The sequence below is a fragment of the Haliotis asinina genome, chromosome 1 (genome assembly GCF_037392515.1).
Source record: "Haliotis asinina isolate JCU_RB_2024 chromosome 1, JCU_Hal_asi_v2, whole genome shotgun sequence".
NCBI lineage: Eukaryota > Metazoa > Mollusca > Gastropoda > Lepetellida > Haliotidae > Haliotis > Haliotis asinina.
The window spans coordinates 48,825,411-48,844,015 of NC_090280.1; the positions used below are offsets into that span (position 1 = coordinate 48,825,411).

An 18,605-nucleotide genomic window follows, 5' to 3' on the forward strand; every position below is an offset into this window, starting at 1 on the left:
ACACCTGGAACCAAGTGCTGATTGCCTGTCTGGCTGTGGCGAGACTAATTAGGGCTATTCACGCCTGATATCCCTGGCAGGTTTCGGAGATTACAGGAAACTGTCTCATCATACGACCAAGTCCTGATTGTTTAATTGTTTAATTGCGTTGTAAAGGTATATGTTGAAAGAAAGCAGGAGTGAATACATGTCATATTTGTAACGTTTTACGTAATTTTATTACACTTTCTCTTGTAGACTTTAGGTGGCATGTGTCTTTGGTGAGGTTAAATTGTTCAAAACACCTGTGTCAATGGCAGTAAAGAAGAATTTACGCACATGCCTAATAATCTTAGTGCATGTGCATTTTCTTAACACATGTTTGTATTCTTTGTATGTAAGACATAATTTTAAAAAAAGTGTCCCTCTCATATCATTGTATGAGGTTAAATTGTTCAAAACATCTATATCAATGGCATTAAAGAAGAATTTATGCACATGCCTAATAATCTTCTATGAAAGTGGCGTTTTCGCTGATACGTTGCTAGTATATACTGAATATTTTAAGGTAAGTACTAATAAGCTAATGAGTGACTTAATGGAACAGATTCAGTTTGTCACTTTGGTTCATCTAGATTTAACGCAGAAAACATACATCATCACTCGAACATACATGTGTGCATATTGCATAATGCTATTCCTTGCACATACATAAGACAAGGGGTCATGGGATGGGCATCAACAATCTTCCCGAATAGGACATTTGTATCTCAACTGTTCAATATAGTGGCTGATTTGTCATCTATGACCAATCGTATTATGAGATACCTGTCACATAGGAAATGACAGGTGATGGGGCGTGGGCTAAATTTCTGAAGAGCACATTCGGTCACTAGACAGCTTGGATACAGATTGACTATTGGTTTGATCGTTGACCAATCGATATGTTGGATTTCGGTTTTATAAACTCTAGCATGAAAAAGTTTGTGTATCGTGAACATACATAATCGTAAGGATGCCTGAAATCTACACGTGGGACTAACAAGCACTTTGACGAGTTTATTTTTCTTTAAAGCGCTCAAAGCGCTACATTCCGATTACTTTTACCCCGGATAACCCAATCCAACCATTGAGTGGAGAATATAATGGCTTGCTGAACATTTCAATATAATCTGCACATTGTTACGAATAAATATCACAATTCAAGAACATGTATTATAGAATTAAAATAAGTTACACGATGCTGATTTACTGTGATTTATACACTTGCAGTTGAATCTCCCCAAATATTTTTGAAGATGGGCATGCTTATATTTGTTTTGAAAGCAAACGAATTTCAGAAGACTGACAATGGACTCCACAAAATGAATGAATGAATGATTTAATTTAGAAGAAGGTTTTGTAACCTTGTCACCGTTAATTCAATCAATGTTCAAACACAGTATCTTAGTAATCACTCCCAATGACGAGTAACAAACACTTATCTCCTGTAACAACATCTCATAATCCCCTTTCTCTCAGACATGTGTTCATCTGCCAGTATAAGCCCCGACATTGCAAACAATTGTTATCAAAACACATTAATAGTTCTTCTGATTAACACAGAAAGTAACCTCTCTCGTAAGAAAAGCTAATCTTTGACCATTACTGCTAAATTGATTGAAATAATAGGTGCAATACGAATTTAAAATGTAAAATCCCCAATACGCGGTTCTCGCTGAATGGGAGGTGCTTTTTATCACCCCAAATACGCAGCACTCGCTGAATAAGAGGTGCTTTTTTCAACCCCCGATACGCGGCACTCGCTGTGAGAAGCTAACTAACTTGCCCCATGTATGCGTCTCTCGGCCTTAATGAGTTAAAGTGATGACAAATATTCAGTCATGACTTTTCAGTTAGTGAAGTTGAGTTTTGAACAATTAAACAAGTTTTCAGTCCCTGACAATTGCAACTTGGAAGATATGCTCCACGGCCAATTGTTTCAAAGACTAAAGCAGCACTTCCAAAATCATTTGTGTTCAATTACGAGAAAATGTGATTGACTGTCTGGTCATTTGGTCACTGCGACCAATCGTCGATTCTTTCAATTAATCACAACACCATTTTTGATTACCGCCCTGTCATCCATGGACCCCTGGATTACGGGAACATCTGTGATGCGAGTGAAATGACATGCTTACATCACCTCATTCCATGTAGGTGAAACTCCTGCTTACCATTTACTATTTCCAGCTCTATATATGAGGCAAATACACACGGTAATCTTAGTCCCTGCTTATGAAAGGGTAAACGATCCATCATGTCTGGTGATGTTTACTCACATTCTGATGTCTTCACTCACTAAAGCACTTTCTTTAGTTTGTTCATGTGATGTGATGTTGTTTTCTGACTGGTCACCAGAAAAAATGTATTTTTGTGTCACGCATTGATAAATGAACCTGTTTCAAAATGCTTATCATCTATGGTAATATTAGGTAACAACATAGTCAGAGTTGTGGCTGCAACTCCATAAAACCATCAGAAACTCCATGCAGTTTTAGACAGGTGATGCATTGACTTCAATGACCTTGACTTCCATTTGCCCCAGTTTGAGACTGTCTCATCAAAACTGTCACTTTCACACAATTATTACGACAACTTTGAGATCATGTTGAAACAATATTTGAACAAATATTCAAGACATTTTGAGATATTCAACCTTTGCACTAAATATTGTATACATTGTTGTGATGTGGTGCCATTTTGACAGGTCTAAACTGCCAACTTGATAAAATCATCATTCCTGATGAAATAGGTCTAATAATCTAAAACTCTCTTACCAGATATCAGAAAATTTCTGCTTTTCCTTCAAACCATGAGAAGGGTTGTGTTGTCAACACACCATCTGGTGTGTTGACATAGGATATATGTCAGAGAGCCCTAACACCCGTTGGCGTGTAGTCGTAGCTACATGTGACAGGCACTGAGCACTGCTGGTGTGTTTTCACAGTTACATGTAACAGGGGCCTATCTCCAGATGGTGTGTTGCCATAGTTACATGTGACATGGCATGAAGGGGTTTAGCAATATACCATCTTGAAGCTGTCTAGAAACATTCATTTTTAGTTAAAAACTTTTTTTTTTCATGGAAAAAACTATTGAAAAATGTGAAAGAAATATCTGATTAGGCAGAATTCATAAACAATACAACTGATTTGTTGCTGACGTAACAAGTGAAATATATCTATATGGGAATTTACCCTGTAAATCACGTCATCTAATCGTGAGAGTGTGTGCTAGTATTACTTACATCACATCTGATGCTTTCTCTTGAGAGGCATTTAGAAGTCAGTATTCTAATATATGACAAGATGGTATGGATGTCAACTTCTTCTTTATGGTTTTCACGACGTTTCTGGGCTATTCCTTGTCCCTTCGTCACCACCTGACGAAGTTGACATCCATAACAATTTGTCATATATCTGATGCTTTGCCCAACAGAATAATTTCAACAAATCATGATCATATTTATGATATAAAGAAAAATTTAAGAAGAAAAGAAAGAAAATTTAAGAAATTTAACCAGTACAGGATACACAAAAAATTTACCCATCCTATCCACAGATTCTTAGCACTACGCTAGTAATCATTCCTCGTATTCACATATGTTGTCACTGATAATCGTAAGGAGACAGGAATTGCGGTGTAGGTCTTACCCGCTTGACGCCGGTTATTATAAGCGTGCTAGTTTTGGTTGGAGTGCGAGGCCGCCGTGACTGGTCTTTCAACTCCCTGATTGCTGCGTCTGTGACGGACTCCACTCCATTAATTACAATCAACTCTGTAAAACACCAACAACAACAACTACATTCCAACTACATGCTGCAACATTCCAACATCTACAGAACAGTACCCTGGAACACAAGTCAAAATGGCCGCTATGGGGGCCCGTCTGCTACTTACGGGTACGCCACCATGATCATCACCTGGGGAGATAAACTCGGAAATTAGTTTCAAGCCTTTACGGGCTGAAAGTTCAGGTGGAGCAAGAACCAAGATATGTTCCCCGTCTGTGGGCTACCCAAAACCACTTGATTTGCTGCCAACACAGATAACATACTTAGTATCCCCACTTTCAGTAGCTACCTGTAAACTTGAGATACTGTATTTACTGTATGAAATGCCCTACTTCCAGTAACTACCCAGTAAACTCAAGATGCCATATTTACTACAATAAATGTTCAGCTCTACAAGGTTACCCAGGCACCAAGAGATACCATATTTATTATATTAAATGCCCCACTTCCAATAGTTACTCAGTAAACTAGATACAAAGTATTTACTGTGACAAGTGCCCAGCTCCACAAGGTTATCCAGCAAACTACAGATACCATATGTACCACAATAAATGCCCCATTACCAATAGTTACCAAGTAAACTAGATCTATAATGTCTCCTGTAAGTGCCCAGCTCAACAAAGTTACCCAGCAAACTATAGATACCATATTTTTACTATGATAAGTTATGGTACAGAACTATTCAAATATTCTTGTTCAAGCTGAGATTACTTTAACAGACAATATCCCTATATGTCTGAGTTTACTTTCATGACCTCATTACCTTTCCCACAAGGAACCATTTTACAAGCTGAATATCTGTGTGTAATATATGTAATTTGTACAACCAGGGCCCAGCACTTAAATGTTGAAATAGGGCATGCTTATGAGGTAACACTTGAGGAATGATTCAAGTTGTTGTCCTACAAAACAAACAGAGTGGAACCAAGTAGTTAAGATATAGTTTCATGTAGTGGACATCGTCTTCTGTTGATGCATCTAACAATCTGGGGCATGTCATGCACACAATAGAGGTTGACCTTGACAGAACAAACTAAGGGCTCTTACAAATATTACAAAATTTATGAATTATACAAAATATAAAGGTTCTCATGACACAAAGACATGTCGTACCCATGAATACACACTGACATTAACTGAGAAAGTGTAATCCCAAATACAACCTGTCTGTGTTAGAGTGCATGTCATAGACTGAGGAGCAAATAGTTGCATGTGATTTATATGTGTCAGTATATTGTGGTGGTGTGTGGTCCTGTGCACAGCACTAAGATCATGAATCAGTTGAAGTTAAGCAATGTAGAGTTCGGACAGTCCTTGGACGGGTGACCGTACTGGCAAATTGACCCTTGAGAGTTTCTAGGACTTCAGTCCTGCCCCACAATGATACATGTGATACACGTGGTCTCACCATAGGCAAGTGAGCTTGTTCCAAATTTCTTCTGTTCATCCAGTAGAAAATGGGTAAGTGGTTGGAGAAAGTCATGTGACTATCACCTTCTAGCACCTAGCAGGCAGCTTGGGTATCCTGTATAATAGCAATCACATTCTGCTTAAGTGCGCGAGCAATCACTTGTGTTTGTGCGCTACAGATGATGACATTATTATTATTATGCTTACAGATTGAGATAGAAATGCAGCAGAGAGGGTTCGAGTGATCCTGGCACAGTCAGGATGGTAAAGCTCATTATCAGCTCAGGGACCTCGCCCCCTCTACACACAGCCCAGACAGCGAATGGGACTTCTCCCTGGACATGCTGCCTAGTTGAACCCACCAAGAACTTTCCGAAGGACGTGAAGGCTTCCCAGCAATGCATCCTTCTTCATTACTAGATTGTCAGAAGGGCTGTGTTCTTGGTGGAGAACCCGGCACTCTCCTAATCTGCGCCAAGGGTTCAGGAGGTACCAAACCAAGGGCACCGGGAACAATGGGGAGCCTGACCACAGTGTACTTGGGATGCAAGCGAGACATTTCAAAGGTGAGGTCCGCATATTTATCATACTTTTCCTGAATCTTGCTATTCACATTCCTGTCTAAAGGGACAGAAAATTCAATGATATGAATAATTTCATTGGTTTTATCAAAAAGGACCAGATCAGATTTTTTGGCAGGATTTTTTCTGAGGCTGTATATGGGCCTGTTCCATAGAAGTTGAAAACTGTCATTTTCCAGGATGCCATGGACATGTTCAGGGTTGTATCCATGGATGGACCTCGGGGTCAAAGCCACAGGCATGGTGGAGACGATAGTAAAAGCAGAGAGCCATGCCATTATGTCTTTTAAGATATGCTGTTTGTGCCATGGAAGGGCATCCACTGACAAGGTGTTGGACAGTCTCTGTGAATTCCTTGCAAAGACGACATTTCATGTTCACATTTGATTAAGAATCACATTTTGACGATTGCGAGTGGGACATGACTGATACCGAGCAGCGAAAAGGAAGCCCTCAGTTTCACATTTGAGACCAGCCGACTTATCCAGAAAAAGGAGTCGGATAGATTGCTGTTCTGTTAAACACACTGCATGTACACATGATGCAATGGCTTCTCAGACAGCTTCTCCACAAAGGACCGACTCTGAGCAGACTTGGTGAAGGACTTCACCTGGTATTGTCCAGCAGTACATCACCATCAACAAAGTCAATCTCAAATTTCAGATTGTGTGTAACAACCTTGACATGCTTAAAATAGCTGTGAAATTACTATTATTATTATTATTATTGCCCACTGAACATATGGATGTATGTGTACAAGTGTGAGAACAAGTGTTTGGGTTCAGATGTTTAAGAATAGTTTTGTGATTAAATGTGTAAATGAACAGGTTTGTGTGTGTGTGCGTACTATTGGTAAGTACATGTGTTCATTTACAGATGTAAAGTACAGGTGTATCTTACATTTAAGTACAGGTGTTGGGAGTACAGGTGTCTAATTACTGATGAGTAAGTACAGGTGCTGCATGCAGATGTCAGCCCATTTGGTGAACTGGAAACCTATTCTGGATTGAGCCAGTGAATGAGTTTTGTTTTACGACATGTTTTTGTCGTAATGAGCCAACGCTTTAACCACTAGGCTACCCAACCACCCACTTATTCTGGAGTGAGTGAGTGAGTGAGTGATTGAGTTTTGTTTTACGACATGTTTTTGTCATAATGAGCCAATGCTTTAACCACTAAGCTACCCAGCCGCCCACTTATTCTGGGGTGAGTTCCAGTACCACATTGAACCTTGGCCGGATGGTTTGTTGTAGTCAAGGTCAACTACAGAAGTAAAAAATCCCATGCAGGAAACGGGCTGCTGAAAATAAAGGACATTAGTAGTGTTTAAGATAATACATATCATCATGCAGGAGAATTTCACATCACCATCAAAAACATGGGTTCAAACACTTTCAGGGCTTCCATCAAAATATTGATAAAATATAATTCCAAACTTCAACAGTGAAGGATGGTGAAATGATGAACAAGTGGTGAAAGATGGTGAAATGAAGACCTGGAAGAGAAAGATGGTGAAATGGAGACCTATAGGTGATAGATAAAATGATGAAATGAAGATCAAGAGGTGAAAAAAATGGTGGTGAAATGAAGACCTAGAGGTGAAAAATGGTGAAATGAAGACCTTGAGGTGAAAGATGGTGAAATGAAGTAATACAGGTGAAAGACGGTGAAATGAAGACCCAGAGGTGAAAGATAGTGAAATGAAGACCTAGAGGTGAAAGATGGTGAAATGAAGACCTAGAGGTGAAAGATGGTGAAATGAAGTAATACAGGTGAAAGATGGTGAAATGAAGACCCATAGGTGAAAGATAGTGAAATGAAGACCTAGAGGTGAAAGATGGTGAAATGAAGTAATAGAGGTCATGGATGGGATGGTAAGATGAAGACCTAGAGGTGAAAGATGGTGAAATGAAGTAACAGAGGTGAAAGACGGTGAAATGAAGACCTAGAGGTGAAAGATGGTGAAATGAAGTAATAGAGTTGATGGATGGGATGGTAAAATGAAGACCTAGAGGTGAAAGATGGTGAAATGAAGACCTTTAGGTAAGAGGTGGAACAGTGAAAGAGGATCAAGTGACATGTGGTCCAAGGATACTTTATCACAAAACCTCTCATCCATAAACTTAAGTCTGGAGTCAGATAGGGAGCAGTGCGTTACCTGAGGATGCAGATGCTGACAATGACTGGTCCCCGGGGAAGTATGGGGAGTCGGCACTCAGGGTGGACGATGAGTCGAGGTCCGGGTTAGAGTGGTGATGTTTCTCCACCAGGCTGGGGGGATGTCCTGGGGAGATGAGACATGCAGTTAGGGGGACACACCAAAGTCACACGGGTAACACAGATAACACGTGTAAATATAGGTAGGCACACAGTCATATACACAGCACACGCATGGTCGCAAAGGCGTATCAGCCAAGAGGCAAACAGTCACATTGGCATCTTGTCCTAGAGAGTCTGTCATCATACAGGCATAGCCACTGGCATGTCATCACAGAGGGATACAGTCACACTGGTGTGTCATCATACAGGCATACAGTCACACTGGTGTGGCATCATACAAGCATACAGTCACACTGGTGTGGCATCATACAGGCATACAGTCACACTGGTGTGGCATCATACAAGCATACAGTCACACTGGCGTGGCATCATACAAGCATACAGTCACACTGGTGTGTCATCATGTGGACATAAGGTGACACTGGCATGTCATGAGACAGGCATGTCATGATACAGATATACAGTCACACTGGCAAGTCACCACACAGGCATACAGTCACACTGGCATGTCATCATACAAATATACAGTCATGCTGGCATGTCATCATATAGACATACAGTCAGACTGGCATGTCATATAGGCATACAGTCACACTGGCATGTCATATAGGCATACCTTCACACTGGCATGTCATATAGGCATACAGTCACACATTTGAATACTGATGTTTTACTCAGGATATGATGATATACACACAAGCACACACATATGAGCACACAAAACATGTACGTACATAAACATGAACACATACAAGCATGAACACACAAACACAATCACATAAACAGGTACCAAGAATGTACACACAGACAGGAAAACACAAGCGCACAAATAACCAGATCCACACAAGTACATTTAAGCAGGTACACAGAGTACATTCAAAAGATATGTACATCCACTCATGCGGTTAAATATTGACTGTGATGGGGAATGTGTGATTTCTCAGTTACTGAGAAAAATAAAGAAATATTCGGCAAGTCCCTGCATCTACTTGGATCTGTCCAGGTCATGCTATACCACTGACATAATCCATCACATTTTTTTCTCAAATACCATTGACACAATCCATCACATTTTTTTCTCAATTACATGTAAAGTCTAGGCTGGCAAAATGTTTGCGTACTTCAGAAGTTCAATCTGACAGGATGGAGTATGTCCCCCTTGCAGTGATGTAACAGGTTTTCCTACTGATGTATATTTAGACCCATACAGTTCAGCAGGAGATGAACATTTAAAGAGTTGTATCACTTGCAGTGATATAAAGGGGTTTCCTACAAATGGGTGTATATAGATCCATACAGTTCAGTAGGGGATGAATATTACAGACTTATCTCCCTTGCAGAGATATAGAGGGTTTTATAACAGATGGGTATATTGAACCACAGAGTTCAGTAAAAGATTCATGACCCTAACAAAGCTGTCTCCCTTGCAGTGCTACAAAGGGTTTTCCTACAGACGGGTATATAGATCTATACAGTTCAGTAGATCATGAACATTGCAGAGTTATCTCCCTTGTAGAGAGGGTTTTCCTACAGATGGGTATTTTGACCAATACGATTCAGTAGATGATGAACATTACAGTTGTGTCCCTTATTGAGACATAAAGTGTTTTCCTGTAAATGGGTACACTGAACCAGAGTTCAGTAGAAGATGCATGACCCTTACAGAGATGTCTCCCTTGCAGTGCTACAAAGAGTCTACGCCTGGGTCCTGTCTAAGCACAAACGGGCATGGAGATTAAAGTAGTCTTGTGCTATAATCAAGGAGAGATAACTCTGAATTTCAAAACATGGCTCTTAGAATATCCTATATCCCCTGGGCAAAACAGCAATACAGTTTATGTTTAAATTGTGCTTGGTGTAGTTTCGCGCAGCTTCAAAGTTAAACGGGTCCGCCATTTTCATATTTTGAAATCCGTTTTACTACGGATTATTTTGATTGGTTTGCCATGATTCTTGGCAATAATGGTGCACGAGAGGGGTACGAGTTTCCCTGTAGGTCACGGAGAGACATGTAGTAGTTACTAATGGGTTCTACAGATGGTGTGTTAATACTACAGTTTAAAACAGTAAACAATTAGTATCAAACTTTCAAATACAAATATACATTACATCTCATAAACATTATTCCAATAGGGGTCTCTATATAATAATTCCACACAGATGTTTACACAGGCACTCTGTACTTCCATCTTGACCCCCCGGCAATTGCACTGACCTCACTCTGGCCACTGTATTGACCATAACCCTGGCCACTGCATTGGCCTTATGAGTTACAAGTGTGAGGCAGTACAGATCCCTGGGTTACCAGTGTGAGGCAGTACAGACCAGGGTCTCAAGGGAGTATCACACAAGGCAAAGAAGCAAAGAGAAGAAAATGTCCAATAAAAATTCACCAAAATCATACATAAAGAATAGTTTTGGAACAATAGATAATGAAATTGGGAATGTCTACTATAGTCTAAATCATTCCTGTTGTGTTACCCTCTGGCCCTGGCTGGAGCTGGCCAAACTGAGGTCGATGTGTGGTAGTGGTTGTCGTGGTTATAACAGTGCCACCTGGTGTAATAGTGCGCTCCGTCTCGATGCGACGTTTGGGGGACAGCTGGCTGTTGGGCGCGCCGGGCATCCCCATCATCATCTCCGCCTCTGCCGAGTCCATGAAGAGAAACTGGAAACACAGATGGAAAACACGTATCATCAGCACCACCATCAAAACATGGTCATCAATATACCCATCCCAGTGTTCTGATCAGATCTTATTTGGTTCCTGTTCCAAACTTCAACCCGACATGTCCGAAAATCACATATCAAATTTGGATTCCACATCTATAACAGTTACTGAGAAAATCTGTCCCCATTGGGGGATACCGAACAATAAGTGAAGAAAATTCAAACCCACAAAGTAAACTTTAAACACCTTTCATAAATTAAAATTGACACATATAAGATTCATCAGACCGATGCATAGACAAGTTCAATTTTATGCAACACACAGCAATATTCCAGCTGTATAATGGTGGTCTGTAAGTAATCGTGTCTGGAATACACAATCCTATTATCAATATCAGGAGCACTGATCTACGAAGTTGGGATACGATGGATGCAGACCTTGACGGATAGTCATCTCATATTGTGAGATACAAATGTGGAGACGTGTATCAGTTACTGGGTATCTATTCCCGTCTCAAATCCAACAAATAGAGTGTTGATGACATGCCCTGATGAACAAATCCTACAGACTTGATGCAATCTATGTTTGAAAATACTCAGGTGAATTTTTTTGTTGGGTACAACAGCAAGTGAATCGATTCTCATGAACAGAAAAATAATTGAATGTATCAGACAGAGATGGCGTGAATTTGATGCCAATATTTGGGGTCAGGGGCAGTTGATGGATATTCTGGCCTGGAATCTGATGTGAGGACACATAACTGATGCATGGATTTGAAGATGTGGTGCTTGTGAAAAGATCTGATACTGACCAATGTGAAGACACAGTACTGGTGTAATATGAAATGGCACTGACTTACCTCGACAGTGAGGGAGCCACTGATGGAGTCCATGTTGCCAGGACGACTCTGCAAGGCGAGGATCTGGCGGCTGCTGGGGCAGAGGCGTAGGTCGTTCATGTACACAGTTGTCTCCCCTAGGAAGTCCTCTGAAGCAGAAAACACAACTATTGCCTCCCACATTTCAAACAGACCTGCCAATCGATCTCCTCAATTACACCATGATATATTCCCAATAGATCTCTTGATCAAAATTCCGCCTGACCTCCTGATCATCACGATCAACATTCCACATGATCTCAGACAGACTTCCTGATGGACCTACAAGCAGAACCCTTGACTCATTCTGACTGACCAGTGTCTATTCTAGAACTGAAAATCCAGCATTGGAATTGTCGCCCCCTTACAAAAAAAGGAGGGGGGATTTGGAAAATGTAGGGGGGGAATACCTGTATTACCATCTTTCAAAATAGTGTGGATGTACAAAAGTTATTGCAACCACCACCAGTGAAACTACTGCTCATTTTATTTTGGCTACAATAGTCACATATCATAGCACCAAGCTCATTTGAGAGAGCCATGACCATTCTCTTGCAACCATTTTTTTCTGAAAAACACTTGGTTTGTTTGTTTCTTTCGGGTCTGAGGGACCGGGGTCTGTCTCGGGGTTTTGCTCTTCTTTCGATTCACACGTCTCCTTAACAGACATATCGGTCTGCGGAGACATGGCGAACACTGTTGCTTTCTCAGTGGTATTTTGTGCAAAAAGTCAGTTATTTTCATTCTTTTGCGTGGCATTATTCACGCAAAATTAACACAACCGTTGTAAATAAGAATTTCCTTTTCGTTTGTCGTCAACTTCAAGTGATAATATTGTCTGAATTAGAAAACGAAGCTAAAACGAACTGTTGTTCTAAAAAAGATCGACGAAACTGTGTTTTGCAAGTGCTGCACACAAGCACTATGTTTAGAGTTCATAGTCTAACGTTGTCAATTGATTAATTAATCAAATCATAACTTCATCGAAAAATGTTATCTATTTTCATACTGATATGAAAGGAATTTCGTTTCCCCAGTGCCGACAGTGGTTTTAACTAAGGGAGGTTACTCTGTTTACGTCATTCGAACTTGACTCAGTGACCGACTGATTTAAAAAGTCATTCCTTGTCAATATAAAGCTTTTTACGCATGTTTTTCGAAAGGTAGCTAGGGAGCAAATTACTATGCGCGACAGTTCGCGCTCTGTAATTTTTATGAGGCACAATTTGATCATTAGCGTGAATCGAGCAATCGCGTCCTAGAGTAGACACTGCTGACATTCTTAATGACTTCCTTACTCATCTTGAAACTGACATATACAGTAAGATCAGCATGATTAGGTTATACACAATAACACAGCTGACACAACATGATGTGACTGTTGGCAACACTGTCCAAACACAAGTATCCCTCACCTCCAGGCTGCTTGTTCTTGTCAAACACCTCAAAGCGAAGCTCATTGCTGTGCTGTGTGACATCACTGGAATAGAAGTGCAGTAATATTTACAATGCATCATGAAGACAACGTCTATACAAAACTGAGGACTGAAATCAACAAAAGACAGGGAAGATATCCTCTTCGAGGAAAACTCCTTTCCTGGATTTCTAATAAAATTATCACGGAGTATAGACACAGAAAGGAGTGCTGGTGTCTGTTGCTGAAGTGGCTACATGACAATATCCATCATTGAATTTATACAGATGATGCATACGACATGTTTATATGGATAACAACTTCCTTCATTCTTTATCCCAACAGTTCATATCTATTTCTAGATGCAATGCTGAGTCAGAGCACTGAGTATGAAAGTTGTAAACAGAATAATGAGAAGTTAACATCCATACAAAACATGTCATTTATTCATGTTTTTCGAACTTCTAAATGCCTTTCCAGAGCTTCTACAATAGATCTGTGAACAAGAGCAGATTCTCGTCCCAGAAGAGCTCACTAGTGTTACTGAATCCTCATTCCAGAATACTAATGATCTTTGAATGAAGGACTTACAAGAGAAAGCTCTCATCCCAGAAGGGGTTGCTGGCGTTCCTGACGACGCTGGTGGAGTGGTTTTGGATTGGGTCGTCCATCAACAGCAACACAACTGGGTTTACAGAACCTAGAAAATTTAAAGGACCTACAAAATGAAAACAGTGCAAGGTGACTTAGACTAGCATCTGATGACCCTGAGAGGTGCTTGATGATGTTAGCTGATCAGAGCTAGTCTAGGCAGTGTCTCATTCTTGACTAATCTAGGCAGTGTCACACTCAGTGCAAGTCTAGGACTTGTGTCATTCTGAGCTGCTCTAAGCAGTGACTCACTCAGGGCTAGTCTACATAGTATTTCACTTACGGCTAGTCTACACAGTGTCTCACTCAGGGATAGTCTATCTAGACAGTGTCTCCATCAGGGCCAGTCTAGACAGTGACTCACTCAGGGCTAGTCAAGGCAGTGTGACACACAAGACTAATCTACATAGCATCTCACTCAATGCTAGTCCAGGCAGTGTCTCACTCAGGGCTTGTCTAGGCAGTATCTCACTCAGGGCTAGTATACATAGTGTCTCACTCTGTGCTATTCTATGTAGAGTCTAATTCAGTAGTAATCCAGGCAGTGTCTCACACAGTGTTACTATATTATTCATTCAACAGACTCCATGTCACACAAGCTAAAAACTGATACATGTCACACAAGCTAAAAACTGATACTTATCAAAACCATTGCTAAAATAATCTTAATGATTTTTTTCTAAAAATATGAATTCGCCAACAAAATCATTACAACTCCAAAGACAAGCACACATTCATCAGTACCAATTTCCTTGGCCCCAACTCCATTGGCCTTGATCACCTTGACCAGAAGGCGCTTGTCAGCAGAGGAGCGGGGAGGCTTCGGTGGCACATCCGCAGCTGACGACACTGGGGTCTGAAACTTTAATAAGAAATCTGATGAATCACCTTCTTACAATAAGTTGTATCTCAACAAACAGTCACTTGGTCCACTCAACAAACAGTCATCTGGTACATGACCTCAATCAAAAGTCATTTGGTCCATGGTATAACACAACAAACAGTCACTTGGTACATGACCTCAGTCAAAAGTCATTTTGTCCATGGTATAACACAACAAACAGTCACTTGGTACATGACCTCAGTCAAAAGTCATTTGGTCCATGGTATAACACAACAAACAGTCACTTGGTACATGACCTCAATCAGCAGTTACTTGTCCATGGTCCAACACAACAAACCATCACTAGATCCATGACCTCACTCAAAAACTCATTTGGTACATGACCTCACTGAACAAACAGTCATCTGGTATATGACATCACTCAACAAACAGTCATCTGGTACATGACCTCACTCAACAAACAGTCATCTGGTACATGACCTCACTCAACAAACAGTCATTGGTACATGACCTCATTCAACAAACAGTCATTTGGTACATGACCTCACTCAACTTACTCGTGTACACAGTTTACTCACAGCACTCTGATACTGGCTGGCCTCAATGGGCACGAAAAGAGCCTCCGACTTTGGGGGAGAGGGCACAGCAGCGACGGGAGGCTGAGGGGCAGCGTGGCGCTTCGGGGAGCTCTGAAGCTGTGTGCTCTGCACGTGCATGCTCTGGATGGGTGCACCGCCGTGTGTCTGAGGCATGCGGCGCTCATAGTTTCCCTCGTTCATCTGAGGCATCTGGGAGTAACCTTGACTCATGTTGGGGGCCTGACCTTGACCTGAGCTGCGGTCATGGTCAGAGTGCCGCTTGGACTGTGTGCGCGTGTCGGGTGCGAGGAGATGGGTGATGGTGTAGGTGGTGGTGGTCATGCAGATGGCCTGGCGGACAAGCTCCTCCACAACACCAATGTCCACCATGTCTGACGGATCCTGCAACACAGCATGACTTGCAATTGATCCACAAAAATGCAGTCTTTTGTTCTTTAAGTGTCAAAAACCATTTAGACATCTGAAGCATGGAGGCAGTTATGTCATCTCACAATATTCAACTCGGACAAACTAGTCTTGAGTGAGACACAAACTAATGGTTGATATTATGATCTGTGATCTAAACAACATACAGAATGAGAACGCCACTGAGAGAACATCACAGAGTGAACATCACAGAGGCTGTTCACCCCATCCAGTTACCATCTCTAAAGAAATCATATAGCTGAGGACCTATTCTATCCCGAGACTCTCATATGATCCAGTGTACATATGAAAATAGTCTTCCTTCAACAGGAAATCCTGTTTATTCAATAACTTTATTCCCAAATACATCAACAACACAGTCTGTCAAATGACATTTGAATCTCCTTAATGGGCATTTTTAATAATACCTTTTTGCTTCAAAGTTAAAAAGATTTTGATTAACATGGTCTAAGTTTATATCATAACCAATACATCATCAAACATTCCAGCACAATGTCTGCAAACACCAGAGTTGTCATCCTACAACCAGAGACGCCTTTCCAACCCAGAATCTCCGAAACACAACATGCCTGTCTTCATTATCTCATATTTTCAAACGATATTCAGCATTTGTTTTGAATCTGAAATTTTGCAACAAAAGTCGCATCTTCAATATGCTGTTTCTACTAAAACATTACAAGCTTTAAACAAAGACTCTGTATCCATAGCAACTGTATCCATAGCAACATCCATTCTTCACATGACAAAGAAAACCACTGTGACACAACAGACATGTACATAATGTCACTATGCTAGCATCCAGCTGAACTACTGCCAAGTAGTTGCCAGAAAGCATCCACAACAGGCTAATGCTATTTATAACTTCATGACATCCAATACACAATGCTGGATGTGGCACACACTTGAACAAGATAGTGGTTTCATACACAAGAATATGGATCTGTTAACTGATAAGAAACAATTAAAGAGATCCACACAAAACTCTCTGTCACCATGTCATATATAATTAGGTGAAAATTAGGTGTAAAAGAGGACAGCATATCAATAAGTTGTTCTGATATGAGCTGTTGTATTATTATCTGGTAACCATGGTGACTTGTGTCATCCATGCTGCAGATGAATAGCCAGTCTGTAAACTTAATGAGCAATTCAGAACCGAGTGTGATGGAATTTAGGTAGGGTAAGGCAAGGTTTGTCTGAGTCAACACACATACATGTAATTCATTCATACATGTTTAATGTTATAAGAAGGGGTGGTGGAGAGACTAAAATATTTGAAGAAACTTGCAATATGTTTTGGTACAGACAGACCAAAAATTGGGATTCAAACACAGGTCCTGTCAATACTGTAGGCTAAATGATGAAGCCAGTTTGGTCATCAGTCTGGACAGAACATACTGCGATGAGGGTGGGGTGAGGTGGACCATTTACTGCCAACATGCACTGGAACACAACACCTTCTGTGTCCATCTTGTGTATAGAATTGAGAAGACAAACAGGAACTATAGATCGTATGTCCACCTTGAGTGTAGAAGGGAGAAGACAAACAGGAACTATAGATGGTGTGTGTCCACCTTGAGTGTAGAAGGAAGAAGACATACAGGAACTATAGATGGTGGGTGTTCACCTTGAGTGTAGAAGGGAGAAGACAAACAGGAACTATAGATTAAGTGTGTCCACCTTGTGGGTAGAAGGTAGAAGACATACAGGAACTATAGATGGTGGGTGTTCACCTTGAGTGTAGAAGGGAGAAGACAAACAGGAACTATAGATGGTGTGTGTCCACCTTGTGGGTAGAAGGAAGAAGACAAACAGGAACTATAGATTAAGTGTGTCCACCTTGTGGGTAGAAGGAGGAAGACAAACAGGAACTATAGATGGTGGGTGTTCACCTTGAGTGTAGAAGGTAGAAGACATGTAGGAACTATAGATGTTGGGTGTTCACCTTGAGTGTAGAAGGCAGAAGACAAACAGGAACTATAGATTAAGTGTGTCCATTGTGTGTATAGAAGGTAGAAGACATGCAGGAACTATAGATGTGTGTGTCCATCTTGTATATAGAGTGTGTGTCCAGCTGGAGTGTAGAAGGAAGAAGACAAACAGGAACTATAGACGGTGTGTGTCCAGCTTGAGTGTAGAAGGAAGAAGACAAACGGGAACTATAGATGGTGGGTGTTCACCTTGAGTGTAGAAGGCAGAAGACATACAGGAACTATAGATGGTGGGTGTTCACCTTGTGTGTAGAAGGGAGAAGACATACAGGAACTATAGATGTGTGTGTCCATCTTGTATATAGAATGTGTGTCCAGCTGGAGTGTAGAAGGAAGAAGACAAACAGGAACTATAGACGGTGTGTGTCCAGCTTGAGTGTAGAAGGAAGAAGACAAACAGGAACTATAGATGGTGGGTGTTCACCTTGAGTGTAGAAGGCAGAAGACATACAGGAACTATAGATGGTGGGTGTTCACCTTGTGTGTAGAAGGGAGAAGACATACAGGAACTATAGATGTGTGTGTCCATCTTGTATATAGAATGTGTGTCCAGCTGGAGTGTAGAAGGAAGAAGACAAACAGGAACTATAGACGGTGTGTGTCCAGTTTGAATGTAGAAGGAAGAAGACATACAGGAACTATAGATGGTGGGTGTTCACCTTGAGTGTAGAAGGGAGAAGACGTACAGGAACTATAGATGGTGTGTGTCCATCTTGTGCATAGAAGGTAGAAGACATACAGGAACTATAGATGGTGTGTATCCAACTTGTGCATAAATACGGAACTAGGAACAAGTCTTTGTCTTCCATTGTCATTAGATGGCTACTGTTGCATGACCAGTGTGTATGGAACAAAATAAGAGCAAGAAACATGAGAAAATCATGTAACACGGCACACAGCAAACACTGACTTACGTCTTCCTCCTGCCAACATGGAAAAACAGCACAGTGTTAAAAACTCAACAAAAAATGATATTACAAGGACCTGTCATTATCAATTTGTATTAATTAACAAAAGGCTAATAATATGGATGACAGGTACTTCTT

The 18,605-nt window shown here is 40.8% G+C and overlaps 2 protein-coding genes across 14 annotated transcripts in view; one reads left to right on the plus strand and one right to left on the minus strand.

Moving 5' to 3' along the window:
• LOC137292638 (phospholipid transfer protein C2CD2L-like) overlaps positions 1 to 18,605 on the minus strand; it is an 80,679-nt gene that overhangs the window by 21,664 nt on the left and 40,410 nt on the right. For 5 of the 13 annotated variants that reach the window (XM_067823849.1, XM_067823846.1, XM_067823848.1 and 2 more), the window contains exons 5-12: positions 15,122 to 15,523; positions 14,444 to 14,561; positions 13,640 to 13,766; positions 13,050 to 13,114; positions 11,617 to 11,744; positions 10,568 to 10,754; positions 7,965 to 8,090; positions 3,675 to 3,799 (exon numbers count right to left, since the gene is read on the minus strand). In XM_067823849.1, the coding sequence (XP_067679950.1) occupies positions 3,675 to 3,799; positions 7,965 to 8,090; positions 10,568 to 10,754; positions 11,617 to 11,744; positions 13,050 to 13,114; positions 13,640 to 13,766; positions 14,444 to 14,561; positions 15,122 to 15,523 (1,278 nt within the window). Of the gene's footprint in view, positions 1 to 3,674; positions 3,800 to 3,921; positions 3,945 to 7,964; positions 8,091 to 10,567; positions 10,755 to 11,616; positions 11,745 to 13,049; positions 13,115 to 13,639; positions 13,767 to 14,443; positions 14,562 to 15,121; positions 15,524 to 18,605 lie in introns of all 13 variants that reach the window. The other 8 variants (XM_067823850.1, XM_067823847.1, XM_067823845.1 and 5 more) reach the window with 6 other exon arrangements.
• LOC137292586 (uncharacterized) overlaps positions 9,751 to 18,605 on the plus strand; it is a 156,576-nt gene continuing 147,721 nt past the window's right edge. Inside the window, exon 1 of the mRNA XM_067823842.1 lies at positions 9,751 to 9,755. The gene's annotated coding sequence lies outside the window, so the exon portion shown is untranslated. The remainder of the gene's footprint in view (positions 9,756 to 18,605) is intronic.